Here is a 21,996-nt window from a genome sequence, read left to right on the forward strand (position 1 = left end):
GGCAGCATTCCTCCTCCTCAAAACACGGCGAGTTGAGTTGATGCCAAAGAGTTCGATTTTGGTCTCATCTGACCACAACACTTTCACCCAGTTCTCCTCTGAATCATTCAGATGTTCATTGGCAAACTTCAGACGGGCCTGTATATGTGCCTTCTTGAGCAGGGGGACCTTGCAGGCGCTGCAGGATTTCAGTCCTTCACGGCGTAGTGTGTTACCAATTGTTTTCTTGGTGACTATGGTCCCAGCTGCCTTGAGATCATTGACAAGATCCTCCCGTGTAGTTCTGGGATGATTCCTCACCATTCTCATGATCATTGCAACTCCACGAGGTGAGATCTTGCATGGAGCCCCAGGCCGAGGGAGATTGACAGTTATTTTGTGTTTCTTCCATTTGCGAATAATCGCACCAACTGTCTTGTAGCCCATTCCAGCCTTGTGTAGGTCTACAATCTTGTCCCTGACATCATTGGAGAGCTCTTTGGTCTTGGCCATGGTGGAGAGTTTGGAATCTGATTGATTGATTGCTTCTGTGGACAGGTGTCTTTTATAGAGGTAACAAACTGAGATTAGGAGCACTCCCTTTAAGAGTGTGCTCCTAATCTCAGCTCTTTACCTGTATAAAAGACACCTGGGAGCCAGAAATCTTTCTGATTGAGAGGGGGTCAAATACTTATTTCCCTCATTAAAATGCAAATCAATTTATAACATTTTTGACATGCATTTTTCTGGATTTTTTTGTTGTTATTCTGTCTCTCACTGTTCAAATAAACCTACCATTAAAATTATAGACTGATCATTTCTGGTCCCATGTCACAGGTTAAACAGACAGGGGCGCCATGTAGGCCCGTACTAGAGGTCAGAGGTCAGTCTGTGTTGAAAGGGTCGGACTGAATGGGAAAGACCAACCGACGGCTACCGGCAGAACAGGAACACAGCAAACATAATAATTTGATAAACATCCTTTTCATCTTACTAGCCAATACACAAACAACAACACAGGAAAGTCTGTTAGTAGAAAACATTTCTTCTCTTTTGCGCCTGTGAGTTTTAATACAGAGAGACAAAACATACAGCAAACATCTCTGATCTACCAATTAATGTGGCACTGTCTATTCCTACTTATATTGCCCCTCACAAAAACAGTAAAAAGGAGAACAGAACCACAGAAACCACAGCCAGGGTTTACCTTCTATCTTATTATCATCATCATGAAAGAAAACCCAGTATTTATTACAGCACAGACCGTGCCCCTAATAGTTGACCCTAGCTTAGAGGAAAATAAATCAATGCCTACTCCTAGGAGGTTCCGGCTCTGGTACGGGCTCTGTTGCCGGGGCAGGCTCTGCTGGGGCACCCTCTGCAGGAGGAGCTCCATCGGCTGGTGGGGCTCCTTCTGTCGGAGGTGCTGCTTCTGCCGGAGGGGCCCCGTCCTCAGCTGGGGCTCCTTCTGCTGGGGCTGGCTCTGCTGTGGGTGCTGCTGGCTCAACGGGGGCCTCTGACACTGGATCTGGGGCAGGTTCCTCTGGAGGAGGTGCTGCTGCTGCCTCTGGCTTGGCCTTCCCCTCTGTCGGTGCCTTTGCTGCACCGTCCACTGGAACCTCCTCCGCCGCTGGCTTCTTCTCGGCCGTCTTTGGCAGCATTGGCTTGGTCATCCTTGAATAAGGTTAAGATAGTCCTGTTCGAAGTGAGCTTGTCGTACTCCTCCTGTTCCTTGTCTCCCACACGCCTCAATCTACTCTGCTGCTGCTCCTCTCTCTCTCTCTGTTCTGCCTCAGTGATAGCACTCGACAGCAGCAGTTCAGCTGGGTCAATGTCCTCCTAGAGCAGCCTCAACAGTAGCAGCTAGCCCCTGTGTTCTAAGCAGCTGGTCCCAGCCCCGCCGCGCGCTTACATGCCATTATTTATAGAGGGGGATGCCACGGATAGTTTCCTAATCAGCTGTCTTACAAGAGATGGGTCCGTCCGGATACCTCGGGGTTCACACTCACATCCCGGAGAAGGATGAGTAGGTTGAGGGGGACCCAAGGTAAAATAATAAGAGACACAGCAAAAGAGAGCCCCTTAATTCCACCAGACTCTGATTTCTGTCCTGAAGACACCTCCAGTCTTATTTTAGCCAGTGTCTACCCAAACATGTTTTCCCTACAAGCACAAGTCTGCATGCCATGGAAACCAAATGTCAAGATGACCATGTGTTGTTGAGTGGTTACAGGTGCCCGTTGTGATTGCATAGCAGACCTTACATGGCTTAGGGGCTATGTAAACTTAACTCTCAGTAGCCAAACCCCCAAGACAATTCACTGTAGTGATAGACAACACTGAAGTCAATCAAACACACTGCCACTGAAAATATGTATACGGTTAATCCAAATACTTTAAGATGAAAACAGTTTTGCACATTTTCAATTAAAATCATGTAAATAATAAGATGATACATCAAACTGTGAATTTTGTGACATATTAGTGCAACTGTATTCTCAAGGAAATAATATCAACATTATCTTCAGAGAATACAGGTATGTAGCTGCAGTGAGAACAATGGGGTTGTTTCCACAGTTTTTATGCTCTGTTTATGTTCTGTAGTCAGCTCACAGCAGGTCAGTGTAAATCAGACAGCAGTCATCTCTGCCAGGACAAAAGTTGTGTTTACGTGACAGTGTGACAATACATGCACACAATAATACGATTATTGTGAATAGTCAGATGAATATAATAGTTTGATTTAAACATTTACATGGTTTGTAAGAAGAACGATTTTCCTAATAATCCTGTTTACATGGACACATCTGAAATCAGGCTACCTGATGGCATTTAATAAATGCTGAAAATCACCAATCAAAATAAACGTTGTACCACAGTGATCATGTTATTTTTGGGAAGCCTATATACAGTTTGTAAGAGGCTTGCGCTGCTGGTGCTGGCACATGTGCAGATCAAATACACTGCTGGATCTCAGATTAAGCTGTTTCCATGTCCTAATAATTCAAAAGATTGCTCAGAAAACCAGGTGTTTTAATCAGCGTATGCTTACTTCGATTTTGACCTTACGCCGATTAAGATAGTCATGTAAACACCTTACTCTGGTTATTGCAAATACTGGTCCTACTGCCATTATCAGTTTAATATCAAATTATTAGTGAGCATGTAAACATACTCATATGACTGGGGAGTGACTGATACCTTTAGCTGACCTGGCCCTTAGTCTGACTGTCCCCTAGTCTGACTGTCACCAGGAATGACCAAAGGTCAAGCATGATTACAGCCCAGTGTGACCGCCCCACCAGAGCATGTGTCTATGGGATGACCATCCATCCCATTAAATCATTCTCCACACATGTTTTGAAAGCTGACACCTATCTGTTTGCATTTGGGACAAAAGTTATTTCCCCATCCCTCAAACAGGCAAGTTCAATTTCACACAGTAAAAACCATAGGAGGGGAACTCACCCACTGGGATAAAGGGTTGTGAGGCAGCGCTGTGCCGTGACATGCCGATGGCGTTCACTGCATAGACACGCATCTCATATTCCACACCCTCTATCATCCTCTTGGACTCATAGGTAGTATCAGTGTAGGGGTCAAAGTTCAGCCTCATCCACCTGTAGCTCTTCTTCTTCTTCCTCTCCAGCACATAGCCTGGGGAAAAAAAGTCAAACATGGTTACTATAGACATCACAGGAGGTTGGTGGCACCTTAATTGCGGAGAACGGGCTCATGGTAATGGCTGGAGCTGAATTAGTGGAATGGTGTCAAATACATCAAACACATGGTTTCCATGTGTTTGATGCCATTCCATTAGTTCCGTTCCAGCCATTATTATGAGCCATCCTCCCAGCAGCCTCAACTGATAGACATGTGACTGTACCTATCAGTATACTACAGTCAAACTACTCATATTTGCTGTAAACAAGTGAGCACTGTGTCTGCCTGAACATAAGATATGGTAAGCCATTATGCACGCTACTGTATATCCTCACCAATGATCGGGTTGCCACCATCTGACTTAGGGGGGTCCCACTGGACAACGCAGGAGTCCTCCCCAACACTGAGGATCCTTGGGGCCGAGGGAGGGTCTGGCGCATCTGAGGAAATTAAAAGGCCATAAAAAAACAGGAATAAGCTGACTTGGGACTATAAGGTTTTATCTCCAAAAAGATGATTCTGAGATAATTGGCTTTAAAGTTCCAAACCCTCAATGGTTTGAATGGTGTCCGCAATTTATATCTAGTATTCGTTTCAACTTAACAACATGAATTGGGGTATTTAGAGTACTATATAGGTAGAGAACATTGAACAGAACAAGGCTTTGACAATAACTCAATTTGGACAAAAATGCAGATAGAACGTTTGTCCCAAGCTCTGGAAATATAGCGTAAAATACAGGATAAGCAAGGCACAACCTGATTAAACAAACGTGTCTCATCTCTTTGACTAATAACAGGAACAAAAATGTATCAACAAAAATCCTTGTGGACAGTGGTTGTATCTTACCAACAACTTTGACGTTAATGTCAGCTTTGTCCTCCCCAGCAGGGTTCCGAACAATCACAGAGTAGAGGCCCTCGTCCTGTTTATCCGCTCCCTCAATAGTGAAGATACAGTGTCCCTTGGTGCTCTCCACGTGGACCCTTCCATCTTCCTCTGTCATCACCTGACTCATCAGGACAGCAGATCATTAGTGGAGTTATTCTCATTCAGCTGAACTAAAGGGATCAATTCCAATTCGTAATGCAACCGTTTTTATCATCTGATCTGGGGTGTATTCATTAGTGAACACCGTTGCAAACAAGAGTTTCTTAATGGACAAATTCAGGTAGGTCCCTCCTTGTTTTGGCTTGCTTGCTTCCGGTCTGTTCCAGTGAACACACCCTTGATGATACTGTTTATTGTCAAAGCCAAAAAAGGATGAAATACACTTTCCAAGACACATTGGCTGGAAAGGATGTACCTGGTCATGCTTTTTGGCTTGAAAACCAACCACACTGGGAGGTTTGCTCATAGACTCAGCTGAAATGGCCATGCAAAAGCAGCTATAATACTTACTGTTCTGCCCTGGTGTCACCTCTTCGATGTCTTTCATTTCAGCAGAAGATTTCGAACATGCTCTTACCTGATCATCATGGAAGAATGAAACTGCATGCATTGTTTTCTTAGCATTGAATGCTGTGTTAATTATCAGGTAATTAACTGGTGTAGGACAGAATGCAACATGCTACCACCCAGGCCTCTATTGGCACAGACAAAATCCTTGATGTTTTGAAATGAACAGTGTGTGAGAAAATGAGGAATAGAAAGTAACAGGGATGTCAAAAGAGAAAGAAGAACAGCATGAGACTGACACACAAATCCATCAACACAAATATACAGGGCAAAGAGATGCATTTTTTGGAACCCAGGTGATATGGAGAGAAGTAGTAACAGAAAAGAGACATGCACAGGCCTCAGCGTTGGTGTTTAGGGCCACACTCACATCCCCATCCTTGATGCTCCATGTTTCTGCCGCCACCTCAGACCCAGCCTACATGAGCAGAGCAAAGCAGTAAGGGTGCTGAAGAGGAGGCCAGAGGGCCAGAGGGTATTCCCCTCTTGTCCTCCCCTTCTCCCCAACTAACCTCCCGTTCCCAGTAAACAACCAGTCATCTGCGGGCATTTAGGTCATGTGATCACCTGCAGACCTCCTACCTGTTGGTATGGGTGAGGAAGGGACCCTCTCACCATGAAAGTGAAACAATTAGTCAAGACATAAATTAAAAAGACAATGGAGAACATGGAAAACCACATAGTTGATAGTGGAAAACAAGGTAAACCACATAGTTGATAGTGAAAAAACATGGAAAGAAACATTAATAATTATGCTAGTCTACAGTACGTGGCCACTGGTAGTGGAAGAGTTAATTGTATGAGGGAACATACAAAGTATTAGACAGCTTAGGACTTACTAATGGGTCAGATAAAACAACATGGTTCAGTCTTCTCACAGCAAGCCTTACCTAGAAGACCTGATCATCTGGATTGGAACTGAGGTAGTCTCTCCTAAACATTCACTGGCCAGAGGCCAGTGTTCACACAATATTTGGTTCTGGGCTGCCAAGATTGGAATAGAGGCTATGCGCTAGCCTGTGTGGCTGATGAGGAAAACCAGCTGGTTTACCTTTTCTCCCTTTGTCCAGACCACAGTAGGCGCTGGGTCTCCAGTGATGGGAACATCCAGTCGCAGCTTGTTCCCAGCCACCACCACTATGGTGGAGTCGGCCGTCTGACCCGTGCAGTCCAGGTGGATCTTTGGAGGATCTTCAGGAATAAAGAATGATAGACATGCAACATATGTAAATGTATCTTAATCCAGCAATCCAAGATATATAATCTTTGCAATAGAATAAGAGGCTGCGAGGATGAAGAATAGACCATGGTATACCTTGGCGAGGCACATAATCGATCTTGACCTCTGAAAAACAGACAAGCACGCAATGAATTCATTAGATGAAAATTATCATTATGAAATACAGGGTCACATGACATGGTGTAATTGTTAAAGTACCCAGGAAGTTGAGTTTGGCTGAGAGGTTGAACGCGTATCCCTCTGGAACAAAGGTGTAGTCACCCTCGTCCTCGGGTTTGACATCATCAATAGTGAGTTTGTGGATCCTTCAGTGAGAGAACATAATTTTCACTAGAATTTGTCCAACTACCCAACAAACCTTCTGACCCTACCCAATACAACAGTATGGATATCATTCTCACCTGCCAATGTGTGTAATATGGGTCCTGGCATCGGCCTTCACTTCCACTCCGTTCTTGTACCAGATACCATTCACATTCTCATCTGAGACCTCACACTTAAACACAGCCTCGTCCTTTGCCTTCACCGTGAGGTCAGCAATGTTCTGGTACACCTCCAGTTCCTTCTCTAAAGGGTCAGAAGTCAGAGGTCAGAGATGTATGTCATGACTGGCCCTCATATGATTCACAATGTATGTAGTATATGAAATATTTCAGAGTATGGGGTGTGTTCATTATAATCCTATGTTTTTCTGGGGGACTTTTTCTAGGGGATCCTAGGTGACATGGATATACCGTATAACTTATACAGTATATGACAACACCAGATGCATAGAGGATAGGGCATCTGATCCACACAGGAAACAAAGACTTTCAGACATCGATGGAGGCTGCAAGCTTAAAGTCTATCAAAATAAGAGAGAGTACGAGACAGTTAAGGGTAGTGGACAGGTAGTGTCCGCAATGATCAATATAAACTACTCCACTCAGAGTGAAGGTTACAGCAGAATGAAGTTAGCTGACAGGGGCAATGAGAAGCTGCTACTGAGAGCATAATGGGAGCTATGCTATGGGAGGCGTTGCTTCCTGCAGCAGATTGGCAGCTGGTAATTCTTGGCAATGGCTACATTTGATTAGAGGCCTAGATAAACTATAGTTGCGAGCTGGGCCAGATATCATCTTTAAATTCAACTACGCGCAACAACCCCTGAGCGACACATGACAAAATAATACACACAAGATACTTGTGTATTCAGGGGTGCATGCTTAGTCCCCTCCTGTACTCCCTGTTCACCCACGACTGTGTGGCCAAGCACAACTCCAACACCATCATTAAGTTTGCCGACGACACAACGGTAGTAGGCCTGATCATCAACGACGAAACAGCCTACAGGGACGAGGTCAGAGACCTGGCAGTGTGGTGCCAAGACAACAACCTCTCCCTCAACACGAGCAAGACAAAGGAGCTGATCGTGGACTACAGGAAAAGGAGGGCCGAGCACTCCCCCATTCACATTGACGGGGCTGTAGTGGATCGGGTCGAGAGCTTAAAGTTCCTTGGTGTCCACATCACCAACAAACTATCACGGTCCAGACACACCAAGACAGTCGTGAAGAGGGCACGACAATGCCTATTCCCCCTCAGGAGACTGAAAAGATTTTGCATGGGTCCTCAGATCCTCAAAAGAATATACAGCTGCACCATCGAGAGCATCCTGATTGGTTGCATCACTGCTTGGTATGGCAACTGCTCGGCATCCGACTGCAAGGCGCTACAGAGGGTAGTCCATACGGCCCTGTACATCACTGGGCCCTGCCATCCAGGACCTCTATACCAGGCAGTGTCAGAGGAAGGCCCTAAAAATTGCCAAAGGCTCCAGCCACCCAAGTCACAAACTGTTCTCTCTGCTACCGCACGGCAAGCGGTACCGGAGCACCAAGTCTAGGACCAAAAGGCTCTTTAACAGCTTCTACCCCAAGCCATAAGACTGCTGAACAGTTAATCAAATGGCTACCTGAACAATTTGCATTGAGCCCCTTATTTTATTCTTATTCATTCTTATTTTTTTGCATTGACTGTCTTGCACAGGTTCGATGTACACTTACTGGACTTTAACCACACACCCGCACATACTACACTGACACTGCAACACACACACACACACGGACACACACACAAAACATACACATACATGCATATGACGCCACACACACATACATTCACATTCCCTCACACTCCTCACATACGCTGCTGCTACTCTCTGTTTATTATCTATGCATAGTCACTTTACCCCTAGCTACATGTATAGTACATATTACCTCAATTACTCAACTAACCCGTACCGCTGCACATTGACTCGGTACCGGTACTCCTTGTATATAGCCACGTTATTTTATTTTATTGCGTTACTATTTTACCTTTAGTCTATTTAGAAAAAACATTCTTACTTTTTTTTTTTTTTTTTCATTGTCGGTTAAGGGCTCGTAAGTAAGCATTTCACAGTAAGGTCTACTACACCTGTTGTATTTGGAGCATGTGACAAATAAAATGTGATTTGATTTTGATTGGATTTGACAACTGTATAAACAGTGGGGAAAAAAAGTATTTAGTCAGCCACCAATTGTGCAAGTTCTCCCACTTAAAAAGATGAGAGAGGCCTGTAATTTTCATCATGGGTACACGTCAACTATGACAGACAAAATGAGAAAAAACAATCCAGAAAATCACATTGTTGGTTTTGTAATGAATTTATTTGCAAATTATGGTGGAAAACAAGTATTTGGTCAATAACAAAAGTTTCTCAATACTTTGTTATATACCCTTTGTTGGCAATGACACAGGTCAAACGTTTTCTGTAAGTCTTCACAAGGTTTTCACACACTGTTGCTTGTATTTTGGCCCATTCCTCCATGCAGATCTCCTCTAGAGCAGTGATGTTTTGGGGCTGTCGCTGGGCAACACGGACTTTCAACTCCCTCCAAAGATTTTCTATGGAGTTGAGATCTGGAGACTGGCTAGGCCACTCCAGGACCTTGAAATGCTTCTTACGAAGCCACTCCTTCGTTGCCCGGGCGGTGTGTTTGGGATCATTGTCATGCTGAAAGACCCAGCCACGTTTCATCTTCAATGCCCTTGCTGATGGAAGGAGGTTTTCACTCAAAATCTCACGATACATGGCCCCATTCATTCTTTCCTTTACACGGATCTGTCGTTCTGGTCCCTTTGCAGAAAAACAGCCACAAAGCATGATGTTTCCACCCCCATGCTTCACAGTAGGTATGGTGTTCTTTGTTGAGTTTTTACCAAAAAGTTATATTTTGGTTTCATCTGACCATATGACATTCTCCCAATCCTCTTCTGGATCATCCAAATGCACTCTAGCAAACTTCAGACGGGCCTGGACATGTACTGGCTTAAGCAGGGGGACACGTCTGGCACTAAAGGATTTGAGTCCCTGGCGGCGTAGTGTGTTACTGATGGTAGGCTTTGTTACTTTGGTCCCAGCTCTCTGCAGGTCATTCACTAGGTCCCCCCGTGTGGTTCTGGGATTTTTGCTCACCGTTCTTGTGATAATTTTGACCCCACGGGGTGAGATCTTGCGTGGAGCCCCAGATCGAGGGAGATTATCAGTGGTCTTGTATGTCTTCCATTTCCTAATAATTGCTCCCACAGTTGATTTCTTAAAACCAAGCTGCTTACCTATTGCAGATTCAGTCTTCCCAGCCTGGTGCAGGTCTACAATTTTGTTTCTGGTGTCCTTTGACAGCTCTTTGGTCTTGGCCATAGTGGAGTTTGGAGTGTGACTGTTTGAGGTTGTGGACAGGTGTCTTTTATACTGATAACAAGTTCAAACAGGTGCCATTAATACAGGTAACGAGTGGAGGACAGAGGAGCCTCTTAAAGAAGAAGTTACAGGTCTGTGAGAGCCAGAAATCTTGCTTGTTTGTAGGTGACCAAATACTTATTTTCCACCATAATTTGCAAATAAATTCATAAAAAATCCTACAATGTGATTTTCTGGATTTTTCTTTCTCAATTTGTCTGTCATAGTTGACGTGTACCTATGATGAAAATGACAGGCCTCTCTCATCTTTTTAAGTGGGAGAACTTGCACAATTGGTGGCTGACTACATACTTTTTTTCCCCACTGTACAAACATACATGTCTGTATATGTAATTTACATCTACATAAAAAATTGTCAAAAAATATTGCAGGTCTATCTTTAGGACAGCAAAACCAATGTCTGCACTCTGCAGCTCTTGACATCAATGACTGGGCATTTATGGTCATGTTAGGGTTGTGAAATGGTCATAAACTGATGCTTAGTTAAGAGATGGTGGAGAATGGGTGTTTTTTAGATGTCATTGTGACATGGCTAAGGTTCTGCATAGTTGAAAATGCTGAAGTGACGTTGTGAATTGATGGTTGTTGTTCAATCACGGTTTAAATTAATATTGTTATTTAATTTTGGTCCTACGGTCGTTTAGATTTTCTTCTACGTTCGCTTCCATTGAATGGTCATCATCCAACTTCTCTACCTCGTCGCCTGTGGGTTATTCTCTATACTCTCTGGAATAGGACAACATTTTCAGTTTGCTGTATTGCCTGAATATCTTTTCGGGAATATCCCTATAAATATACCCCTGTTGGCAAAAATTAGATATACAGAACAAATGAAACATACAGCAGAACCGAATAGAGAGAGAGAGAGAGAGAGAGAGAGAGAGAGAGAGAGAGAGAGAGAGAGAGAGAGAGAGAGGAACAGAGAGAGAGAGGAACAGAGAGAGAGAGAGAGAGAGAGAGAGAGAGAGGGAACACAGAGAGATCAAAGAGAGAGAGAGAAAAGAGAGAGAGAGAGAGAGAGAGAGAGAGAGAGAGTGAGCGAGAGAGAGAGAGAAGGAACACAGAGAGCGAGAGAGAGACAGAGAGACAGGCATAGAGAGAGAGAGAGAGAGAGAGAGAGAGAGAGAGAGAGAGAGAGAGAGAGAGAGAGAGAGAGAGAGAGAGAGAGAGAGAGAGAGAGAGAGAGAGAGAGAGAGAGAAAGAAAGAGAAAGAGAGAGAGAGAGAGAGAGACAAAGAGACAAAGAGACAGATAGACAATTAAGGGTCACCCGCGCCAGCCTGTACCCTTCAGATAAAATATATGTGGCCATGTCTTCTAACTTTAGCCGGCATTTGGACAGACTTGTGTCTGTGCTGTAACCTTGGCATAGTGGCATGGTTGATGGCCTGGGCAGCCATGTTTCAAGGTTAGGCAGAACAGGGGCATGCTTGGAGTGACAGGAACACAAGAGTAGGCTGGGTATCGGTGGAGGGTGATTCACAATGTTTTCTGTATCTTCAGCCCAGTACTGTAGTTCAAAGATTACTTTGTCTGTCCTTAAACTGGACATGCTTTATGGACTGCAGGTGGTTGGACCCCCGGATGCTAGCTATCATGTTCAAAATTGTTGAGCAGAGATGTATTTCATTCTGTTATGTTGTCTGACGTGAGCACTTACCCGACACCATGAGTTCAGCCATAGATTCACCGCCATTGGTTTTAACTGTGTAGTGGCCACAGTCCTCCTTAGTTGCCTCATTAATGATGAGGACGTGCTTGCGGCCATCTTTCTTGAAGCGGTACTTGAAGGACTCATCCCTTGTCAGCTCCACACCATCTTTCTCCCTGCATAGACAGAGCCCCACATGAGCACCAGCAGTCTCAAATTCTCCATTATTGTCTGATTGATTGAATCTACATTTCTACATCTACATTTCTATATATTAAGCAACACTATATAAAGACTTTATAAACAGTCAGAGGTGTCACTATAACAGCTCTGATTTGAGGTTATGTTAGACAGTATCTAGTGAATGTGTTACAGAGTTGTCGATGTATCACTGTCAGCCATTTTGCATTACAAATCGGCACTGACAAATGTTCTCAACATGTCACTTTTCTGAAAGGTCATCACTTTACAATAACTATTTAATTTTCACCAATGAAGGCACAGTTGCACAGGTATTAACAGTGGTATCATGGCAATCTGATACTGTATGTTTGCCCATAGAAACAAACTGGCAGATAGGTATTTATTTCTGTGCCCATGGTTAGGCCCAATTCCAGGAACATCACCCTGTTGTATTTTAGATGGGTGACCATAATTCACGATGACTTTCTTGTTACGCTAAAGGACAGGGGAGGTGCTAACAGCCCTGTGTGACCTTTCATGTGGCTGATAATTTACTGCATGTTGTGATATACAGCCCAGCCCTGTGGATAAGACACTGTGACAGAGACACTGTGACAGAGACACTGTGACAGAGACACTGTGACAGCGACACTGTGGCAGAGACACTGTGATAGAGACACTGTGGCAGAGACACTGTGGCAGAGACACTGTGATACACAGCCCAGCCCTGTGGCAGAGACATTGTGGCAGAGACACTGTGACAGAGACACTTTGACAGAGACACTGTGACAGAGACACTGTGGCAGAGACACTGTGAGAGAGACACTGTGGCAGAGACACCGTGATATACAGCCCAGTCCTGTGGCAGAGACACTGTGACAGGCAGGTCAGCATATATCTGTCAATCAGGGAAGTCACAGCCTGGGGGTGACTAACACGTTACAGCCATGAGCGACACAAATGCCATCTACCGGACATGTGAGGAATGTGCACCATGCAGCACAGACTCAAAAACGACTACTGTTTCAATCCTTACAACCAGAGTAATGTTATCCTCAAACCAATATCTGATATGTGGATTACTTCTATCAAGGGAAACGGAAAATACAGCTATTTCCTATACGAAACCTACTGTACCACTATGTCACCCATATTAGTTATTCCAGCCATCTGTTGTGTCTCTCCGAGTTGTTGTGAAGTGACTTAATGTGAACAGTATGCCAGACCATGCTTTTGATGTCCTGGGTCAGGGACTTGGCACGTTGTAAATCTTAAGATCCTGTCTGGTATGGCTCCCATTGTTGACCTCCTCACACCTGCTATGGTAAGGAAGTTATGGTTTTTGAGTTTGATTTGTGGGTTGAGGGAATGTCTTACCATTTGACAGCAGCCCCTTCTTCTGACACCTCACACTCTAACTCCACCCGCTCACCCTTCATAACCATCTGGTCCTCCAGATTACTTGTAATAGTGACAGGAGGCTCTGCAGACACACAGAGAAAGAAACAATAAGAACCACAATTAAACCACCAGGCATCTTAGCAAATAATCATATTTCCTTTGTTGTGAGTTTCCCTTGTTGTCCCTTGTTATGTCATGATGCTATCTTAAACATCACACAGGCACAAATAGAATGTCAGTGTGAAATGCATTCAAACTGGTGTACAAATGAAACATTGATGTTGGACCGTTGATTGTCCACTTTCAGTTGTCTCACATGTACCTTTGACAAATAGCTCTGTGGTGCACTTCTCATCTCCAACCACACAGGTGTATGTGGCATCGTCTGACAGAGAGCAGTGGTTGATGGTCAGGTACCGCTTGTTGCCAACGCTCTCAAAGATGTACCTGGTAGATGGACAAGAACCTTCATTATCCACTCAATTATTCATCAAGATCTTTTATAAAATACATTTCCCTTCTTTTTGACAGACAACATTCAAATCACAAAAGCCTTCTGTGTAACACTGTCTTCTTCTTGATGATACATTGTATAGATAGTTGGTTAATTGGTTTATAGCATAACAGATTTACATCAGCCATCATATTGTTTTCAGAGTAGACAGCAGTGTGGAGACCCAAAAAAGCTTCCATATTTACAATGGTTGACAATGGCTTATTTCAGTATGGAGTGAGCCCTTTGCTACTGTCGGTACCTAGATAAAAAAATCTCAGATGTGCTGCTTGAAATGATGAAAGTACTTACTTGCTGTTCATGAAAGGTCAGCAAGATCAGCACAGTCCATCCACGTGTTGTGGGGGTAGGGAAGAGAAATTGTATTGTTGATTTGCTGAATACGTATGTGTTGTACACACGTTTTTTAAGAGATGGTACATCAGTAATTCATTCAGTTTGTTGAATGCAAGCTCAGAAAACCCTTTCCGCTCATGGCTACCTTCCAGTTGATTGAATCTCTTGTCCATTCTTCAGCCATTTTACATCTACATCTTCATTGGCCACCTCAATGCATAGTTTCATTTTATGCCCTTTTTCTACCTGGTAGGCAGGGTCCAGCTTCTTTAGGAAAGCTGGGGTTTGGAGACACAGACACATGGAGAGCAATTACCTTTCCTATAGTTAACCATGCAGAGCACAGGAGGTTGGTGGCGCTTTAATTGGGGAGGACGGGCTCGTGGTAATGGCTGGAGCGGAATAGGTGGAATGGTATCAACTACATGAAACACATAGTTTCCATGTGTTTGATGCCATTCAATTAACTCCATTCCGGCCATTATAATGAGCCGTCCTCCCTTCAGCAGCCTCCTGTGCAACAGAGGTAACATTTACTCTCCCTGGCTATCTGATTCACCTGTGTATTTATGCCCTCACTTCCCTGTGTTCCCTTGCTCAGTTTTCTCTGCTAGTTCCTTGATGTCAAGCAGTACATATCAGTGTCGGATCACGTGACGGAGTTACAGGTACTCGAGAAGTGTTCTCCCTGTGTCATTGTCTTTTTCCAGTCAGAGTTAGTATTTCGTATTGTTTGTTGTCAGCCTGTTTTTTGGAGACCTATGTGCTCCTCATTTGTTTTCGTGTATAGTCTGTTGTTTTGTATCCTGGCTTCGGGACCACCAGTAAAGATCCTTGTTTCACTATCTCTGCCTACTGCCTACTGTCTATCCTGCACTGCACCTGGGTCACACCTCACACCAACCCTTACACAGGATGCATAATGTATTAGCTGAAGGATAAGTGTTGGTTTCACAAAGATAGAGACACCAACCTTCACTCTTCTTCTCCTCCTTCTTCATCTTCTTTAGCCTCTTCAACATCCCACGCAGGTCTGTGATGCCATACTGGAAGGCAATCTTCTCATACTCACTGGCTGGAGCCTTCTGGAGGATTTCCCATACATCCCCATCAGGCTCACTTTTGACCTGGGACTTAGAGGTACTGGCACAGAAAGAGGACACAAGGGGACAGGGTAAGCCAATGTCTGAAGCCATCACTTAGCATTATCATTAGGCTGCATTACAGACCATGCACAGTAACAGTTAGGCCTACTCATGTTCAATAGGCCTATTTATACATTTTCTTCATTACCTGCAATTTTCCATTACATTTTTACAAGTCAAATTTGCATTCAGGTTTCACTCAAAAACTCATTGCAGTCTTCACATAACAATCACAGAGCATATTATTACATAGACAACAATTGTTTCTTACCGATGACCTGGTGAACCTTTAAAAAAACTGCTGCACTCATTCCGAAGCAGAACCCAAGCGACAGGCATGACAAGACAAACCAAACAAATTAATACACACATCAAATATACATTGCAGTACCCAAAATCGAATTATAGCACCCTAGAACCAATCCATGAAGACAGCAAACCAGCGGAATAACTACAACAAATATAATATCTGCTGCAATGGTCTGCAGACATACAGAAAAGTGCCATAGCTATTGAAAAATTTTTTGAAAATGAATTCCGATTAATCTGAATTATACAGAACATCAAATCAGAATAGTTTATACTGCATTATGAATTTTGGAGAAAAAAACATTCACATTTTCAACAAACAAGAGACCTTAAAAAAAATGTGTTTGCCAGTATAGGTCAACACATGACATCAAGGTAAATGCCAGGGCATGACATCCACTAGTCTAGGAGATGGGTTTGACATTAAGGGATTGAGTGAGATGGAACAATGTTTGTGTGTGATGGGGGCGGAAATAAACCAGTGCTTTTAAAACAGGCGGAGTCGTGACTGGATATGGAAGGAAGGTCTTGAGAGTCAGTGATGACTCATTGTGATGAAGCAGTGACACTCATAGAGAAGAAACAGATGCAGACCACAAAGTGTTGTGAAAGCTTCTAGTACATTCAGATGTGTGCTAAGTCTTCTGCACTCTTAGAAAGAAAGGTGCTATGTAGAACCTAAAAGGGTTATTCGGCTGTCCCCATAAGATAACCCTTTGAAGAACCCTATTTGGTTCCAGGTAGAATCCTTTTGGGTTCCATGTATAACCCTTTCCACAGAGGGTTCTACATGGAACCCAAAAGGGTTTTACCTGGAACCAAAAAGGGTTCTACCTGGAGCCAAAAAGGGTTCTCTTTTGGGGACAGCCGAAGAACCCTTTTGGAACCTTTTTTAAGAGTGTACTGCTCTATGTGTTCTAGCTTGTGTGGTAGAAGTGACAGAGCCTTCTATAGGGCATGAGGGGTGTGAGGGGCTAGGCAGAAGTAGTCTGGGACCAGTGCGAGATTAGCAGGAGGACTCAAGATGCATTGTTAGTAGACAGCAAGACAGACCTGAAGTCAGGTTAGTGATAAAGTAGCTGGAAAAGATGTCCATTAATCCAATCTGTTAGGTAAAGTAGTAGTAGTCACTTACTCTCTGTATAGTGAAATGGAGGGGGGTGACAAAGCGAGATGAACATAGTGAGATAATATGCCCAAGAGAAACAAGCTTTCTGATTTTGAAAATAATTATATTAATGTTACTCAACTTTTTGGTCTGAAATAATCTGAGATAATTCACACTCACCTTTTCTTCAACAAGGCACTGAAGTCCAACTCTCCTGCTTCCTCACTTCCATCCACACTACTGTAAAAAATATCAGCACCAATAACACAATGTCAGTACTTTATCAAAGAAATGTATTCTTATAGTGTGGTTATCATCATCACCATAAGAGATGAGCTGCACCCTTGAAAACAACAGTAAACATGTGGTCCAGGCTCTGTCGTAGCCGGCCGCGACCGGGAGACCCATGTGGCGGCGCACAATTGGCCCAGCATCGTCCAGGGTAGGGGAGGGAATGGCCGGCAGGGATGTAGCTCAGTTGGTAGAGCATGGTGTTTGCAACGCCAGGGTTGTGGGTTCGATTCCCACGGGGGGCCAGTATGAAAAATAAATAAAAATAATGTATGCACTCGCTAACTGTAAGTCGCTCTGGATAAGAGGGTCTGCTAAATGACTAAAATGTAAATGTCCCCCACGAATGATGCAGCAATTGTCAGTTAATTACTATGGCTCCTGCCTTGGACCAATCAGTGTCATTTTGTAAATGCCGGATCTCTGTGGCAAGACTCATCATTCACCCAAGTTTTTTCAAAATCAGGCCAGTGCTGTCTGAGATATTGCGTGTGACTAACGTACAGAGGAACGGACGGATTTCATCATGGGGGACAATTATAGACAGTAGCAGACAGGGTCTTGACATTTTTTCAAGGTGGAACGCAGGGAGCTGGTAGATATTTAAAGGGGAAAGAAACAAAGAGAACTTTGTGATGCACTGTAAATATAATAGACAGACTGTCTTTTCTGGCAGAAAGATAGATGATGATCAATGGATGGATGGATGAGGGGTGGATGAATGACGGGTGGTTGCATGAATGAAAAGATGGAAGACAGGATGGATGGACAGTTGGTTGGTTGGAGAGATAGATGCTTTCCCTGTACTAGCGTAACCATGAGAAGCAACAATCTTCCAAACAAAAAACTAAGCACTCAAGTTGAATGGCAGCACCTGGTCAAAATCCCCATGGAATCTGTATACCACACTGATCAAATGGGATGAGGGATCTCAGGGAGAGGACAGCAGTTTTATATGCGGCTGGAAGTGTTTATCTCCTCCCTCTGATCTCTGAAGCGATCAGGATTAAACGAGGGCCTGGTGGTTCATGTGGTAGAATTACAACACACGGCAGTGACTTCCTCCAGTGATATCTCTCATCCGACAGCCCTGGAGAACCAGTGCCACAGAAAAGCCTGTGTGTCTTAACTCATCCTGACACTTTCAATACCATCAAACCAGGGGCAAGACCAAAACTCACTCCGTCGGCTCACTGTTTGTGCAACTGGTTCCGCTGTTTTGATAAAGACAGGTAGATCAGAGAGAGAGTTTGAGTGACATATAAAGTTGGTGTGCTGTTAAGCTGCTTGTTAACCGAGCCTATTGTACTCTCTCACCTCCAGACCAGAAGCTGGTTCTGTCAAAGTTGACACAATGACAGTGTTCAAGCTGTCAAGCTAAAGGATGACCCAGTGGATTTAACATCGGAGGTAGTCTCTTTAAAAGATTAGTTAGGTCAAACCCTCTCTCTTTCACACCATGGCTGTCTTCTCAAAACCCAGAGAGGAAGTTACATATTCCCAGAAACTGGTTCTGTTTGACCTAAAAGGAAAGCGAAGAAAAAGAGGGACTGAAAACCTTTCCCTGAAGTCTTTTTGGTAATCAGAGGCCCAAGTGTTTGGATATGAACCCCCAATGTTGCAGCAAACCCCCTCCCCCCACTACCTTCCTGATGGTACACTTCTCTTCTTAGCAGCTCCACTCCTGACAAGTTGGCATTGCCAGAAAGTTATTTCTCTCACATATCCAAAGGACTGTACAAATACTATCACACCCCATTTACTTATTGTGTAGTGGCACATACTGTATACAAAAAAAGAGAAGGATTTAAATAACCATCCAACAATATGCACACCACTGCTAGTTTGGGGCTGGGAGAAAATGCTTTTGTTGTGTCCATAGTACAAAGTAGATGTGTGTTGTTTTGTTGATACAGCTTGCTAAATATCAATGTGATATACTTTCCCTTCAATCCTTCTCACTTTCGCACACGCACACACACAAACACACACACACACACCAGTGGAGGCTTCTGAGGGGAGGATGGCTCATAATAATGGCTGTAACGGAGCGAATGGAATGGCATCAAACCATGTGTTTGATGTTTTTGATACCGTTCCATTGATTCCGCTCCAGCCATTACCTTGAGCCCGTCCTCCCCAAATAAGGTACCACCAACCTCCTGTGACACACACACACACACACACACACACACACACACACACACACACACACACACACACACACACACACACACACACAAATAAATACATGTTTGAGCTTACGTGCGCCTGAAAGCTGCCCTGATGTCAAACCCTTCCACAGCCCGGGCCTCTGAAACATGATAGAATAATCAGTAATCTCTTCTCTATCATTGATTTTTATACCATAGGTACTATAAAAATAACTGATATTTACTCTATGCTTTAGTAAGGAAAGGCACTAAGGAGAAAATGAGAAAAAATGTAGTTTCTGTTAAGCTGCCCCTATTGATTTTACTGTGTGTGAGGGCACCCACCATGCACAGTTAGGTCAAAGTTGCAGCTGTCAAACTTGTCTCGGGATGACACCTCACACCTGTAAGCTCCAGCGAAGCTGGGCTTGGCTGCAATGATCTGCATCTCAAAGGTGTAGACCTGAAAACAAAGGCCAGAAATTCCTGGTCATAATAATGTCAGCCAAAACCATAAAACCTCTGAAGTCTTTTGCAAGGTGATCTCTAGGACTTTCCTGAACAACTTTTAACAGCTCATGGCAGTGTCCAACCTGTTTTTGTATCATGATGTTCAGAACTGTACATTGGCGACAACAGTATGTAACATGCCTATGGATGGGACAAAAGTCTAACCTTAGAGTTACGATCATAAAGTTCCTTGAGCTGCAGGTTCTTTCCAGACTTGCTAGCCAGGTCCATCCACTTCCCCTTAAACCACTTGATGGTGGGCTTCTTCAGCAGTGAAGCAGCATTCACTTTAGCCACAAAATTGATGTTCTCACCTGGACAAAATAGTAGAGAAACATGCCTTGACATGCCCATAGCATCTTTATGAATGGCTTACATGAATGTCTATGATCTCTGGGGTGCTGTTCCCTATTGTTACCATGTCTGGTGTCTAACTAAGTCACTCTGGAGGAAAGTGTCTGCTAAATGACTAAAATGTAATGGTGTCACTCACCCACAGCGACCTCCCCACTCTGGGGTTTCTCTGTAAACAGGCCTGTGAGGTCTGTCTTCGTGTCAGGGGCTTGACTTTCTGGCAAGGGAACAGGAAAATGTTAAACAGGACAGAGCTAGGGAGAAGCTGGGAGCAAACTACAGAGTATTGTTATATCATTAGTTTTTTGTATGTTTTATTATTCCCAGAAGCTCTGTGGAAGGCCGTAAGGCTGATACAAAAGCTAAATTGTGATACTGGCAAGCGCAGTGCACAAGTTCTTTATTTTCTTTCAAGATTTCAGTGAAGTATATTACAATGTATCCATTGTCATGCATTGTGACCCTACAACACCACCACAAGCGTGTATCCAGTAGCTCAAAGGATCGGTGGAAGGAATCTGTAAACATTGGTCTAACCATCAGATCCTGGAGTGTCATGTGCCTGTATATTGGCACCTGGCTGAGGTGCTGCTGGTGTTGTGTCCGCTGCTGCAGGGGTCTCTGCTAGAGCTGGGGCATCTGCTGGAGCTACAGTGTCTGTAGCAGCTGGATGTGGAGCTGCTGGGTCCCCTGCTCCACCCTGGGCTTCCTCTGGTAACAAAGAGTTTACAATAAGAGACTCATAGAACTGAATGTTTCTCTAGTTAGTAAAAACATCCCTCCCTTTTGCCTTCAGAACAGCCTCAATTCGTCGGGGCATAGACTCTACAAGGTGTTGAAAGTGTTCCACAGGGATGCTGGCCCATGTTGACTCCAATGCCTCCCACAGTTGTGTCAAGTTGGCTGGTGGACCCTCGAAAAAGTCAGATAATACTTTTATTTCCCTTTTGACCCACATTTTAATTGCATAGACAATCAGGTTGTGAATATCAAAAGTGTCACACAAGCAGGAAGATGACATGCTTGAGGGGGCGGCGTTCATGCAGGAACTAATGAAATGATCGGGGGGGGGGGGGGCAGATATCTATCTCTATGGCTTGTTGTTCACTCGAGTATCTTCCCTCTCGTTGGCTAGAATGGTCCTATCTGATCTCACCTCTCCCCGCCTGCCTTCCATCTTTAAAGGACATGTATTTACATTGTTGGGGTGGTCAATCTACTATCTTGTCAATATAATAGACAATCTTTGGGTAGGCGCAGACACATACAGTATATAGATGGCTCTGAGTTGGCCTACCTGTAATGTATTCGTGCGCAGGTGCATTCTAATAGTTGTAGGTGGCCTTCCCGCGAGGACACCAATATTATGAATGACTCGACTGTGAATTGTGAAATAAATAAGTTCTGATGAATATTATGTCTGCTTTAGACTATTACTCTACATTGTAGGCTAATGACGGATTTTGGAATTAATATGCATTTTACATTACCAGTTATGGGTTAACTGTCATCTTGACAGAGGTATGTCCCAGGGGGGAGCTAAGAGAATCATAATTGCCTGTTTGTTTATTATTTATTTAGTTTTTGGGCAGTTTGCATAATTGTGAGGAGGCTGATGTGAGCCTGTTATACCCCAACTTGAGTCTGCAGTAGACAGGTTTGCCTGCCCCTAGGCATTTTGTTTTTCATTATATTATATTCACTATGTTTTATTACTTTGTCTAAATTGTCAATTGAAAGTCTGGATCACCATTGACATAAATAAAAGCACAACTTCTGCACCTGAACCTGCCTGCCTCTTGCAACATTTCTGCCATTACGACTGCTACAAGGTCCCTATTTTACAAATTTTTCTACGCTTATCTTGCAAATATTTCAATTGATCAACTTTGAACAGATCAAGTTTCCATGTGCACTG

General features: G+C 43.7%; 1 protein-coding gene across 7 annotated transcripts in view; it reads right to left on the minus strand.

The window, feature by feature from the left end:
- Positions 1-21,996, minus strand: part of LOC123481013 (myosin-binding protein C, cardiac-type-like) — a 43,903-nt gene that overhangs the window by 17,651 nt on the left and 4,256 nt on the right. For 3 of the 7 annotated variants that reach the window (XM_045217205.1, XM_045217207.1, XM_045217211.1), the window contains 22 exons: positions 20,616-20,789; positions 20,218-20,295; positions 19,890-20,038; positions 19,560-19,677; positions 19,327-19,375; positions 16,951-17,010; positions 16,798-16,800; positions 15,625-15,654; positions 15,182-15,351; positions 14,354-14,486; positions 14,164-14,166; positions 13,681-13,805; positions 13,335-13,440; positions 11,784-11,950; positions 6,742-6,907; positions 6,539-6,645; positions 6,416-6,445; positions 6,152-6,291; positions 5,471-5,518; positions 4,492-4,651; positions 3,978-4,082; positions 3,448-3,636 (listed from right to left, as the gene is read on the minus strand). In XM_045217205.1, the coding sequence (XP_045073140.1) occupies positions 3,448-3,636; positions 3,978-4,082; positions 4,492-4,651; positions 5,471-5,518; positions 6,152-6,291; positions 6,416-6,445; positions 6,539-6,645; positions 6,742-6,907; positions 11,784-11,950; positions 13,335-13,440; positions 13,681-13,805; positions 14,164-14,166; positions 14,354-14,486; positions 15,182-15,351; positions 15,625-15,654; positions 16,798-16,800; positions 16,951-17,010; positions 19,327-19,375; positions 19,560-19,677; positions 19,890-20,038; positions 20,218-20,295; positions 20,616-20,789 (2,310 nt within the window). The remainder of the gene's footprint in view (positions 1-3,447; positions 3,637-3,977; positions 4,083-4,491; positions 4,652-5,470; positions 5,519-6,151; positions 6,292-6,415; positions 6,446-6,538; positions 6,646-6,741; positions 6,908-11,783; positions 11,951-13,334; positions 13,441-13,680; positions 13,806-14,163; positions 14,167-14,353; positions 14,487-15,181; positions 15,352-15,624; positions 15,655-16,797; positions 16,801-16,950; positions 17,011-19,326; positions 19,376-19,559; positions 19,678-19,889; positions 20,039-20,217; positions 20,296-20,615; positions 20,790-21,996) is intronic. The other 4 variants (XM_045217209.1, XM_045217206.1, XM_045217208.1 and 1 more) reach the window with 4 other exon arrangements.

The sequence above is a fragment of the Coregonus clupeaformis genome, unplaced genomic scaffold, assembly GCF_020615455.1.
Source record: "Coregonus clupeaformis isolate EN_2021a unplaced genomic scaffold, ASM2061545v1 scaf0964, whole genome shotgun sequence".
Classification (NCBI taxonomy): Eukaryota; Metazoa; Chordata; class Actinopteri; order Salmoniformes; family Salmonidae; genus Coregonus; species Coregonus clupeaformis.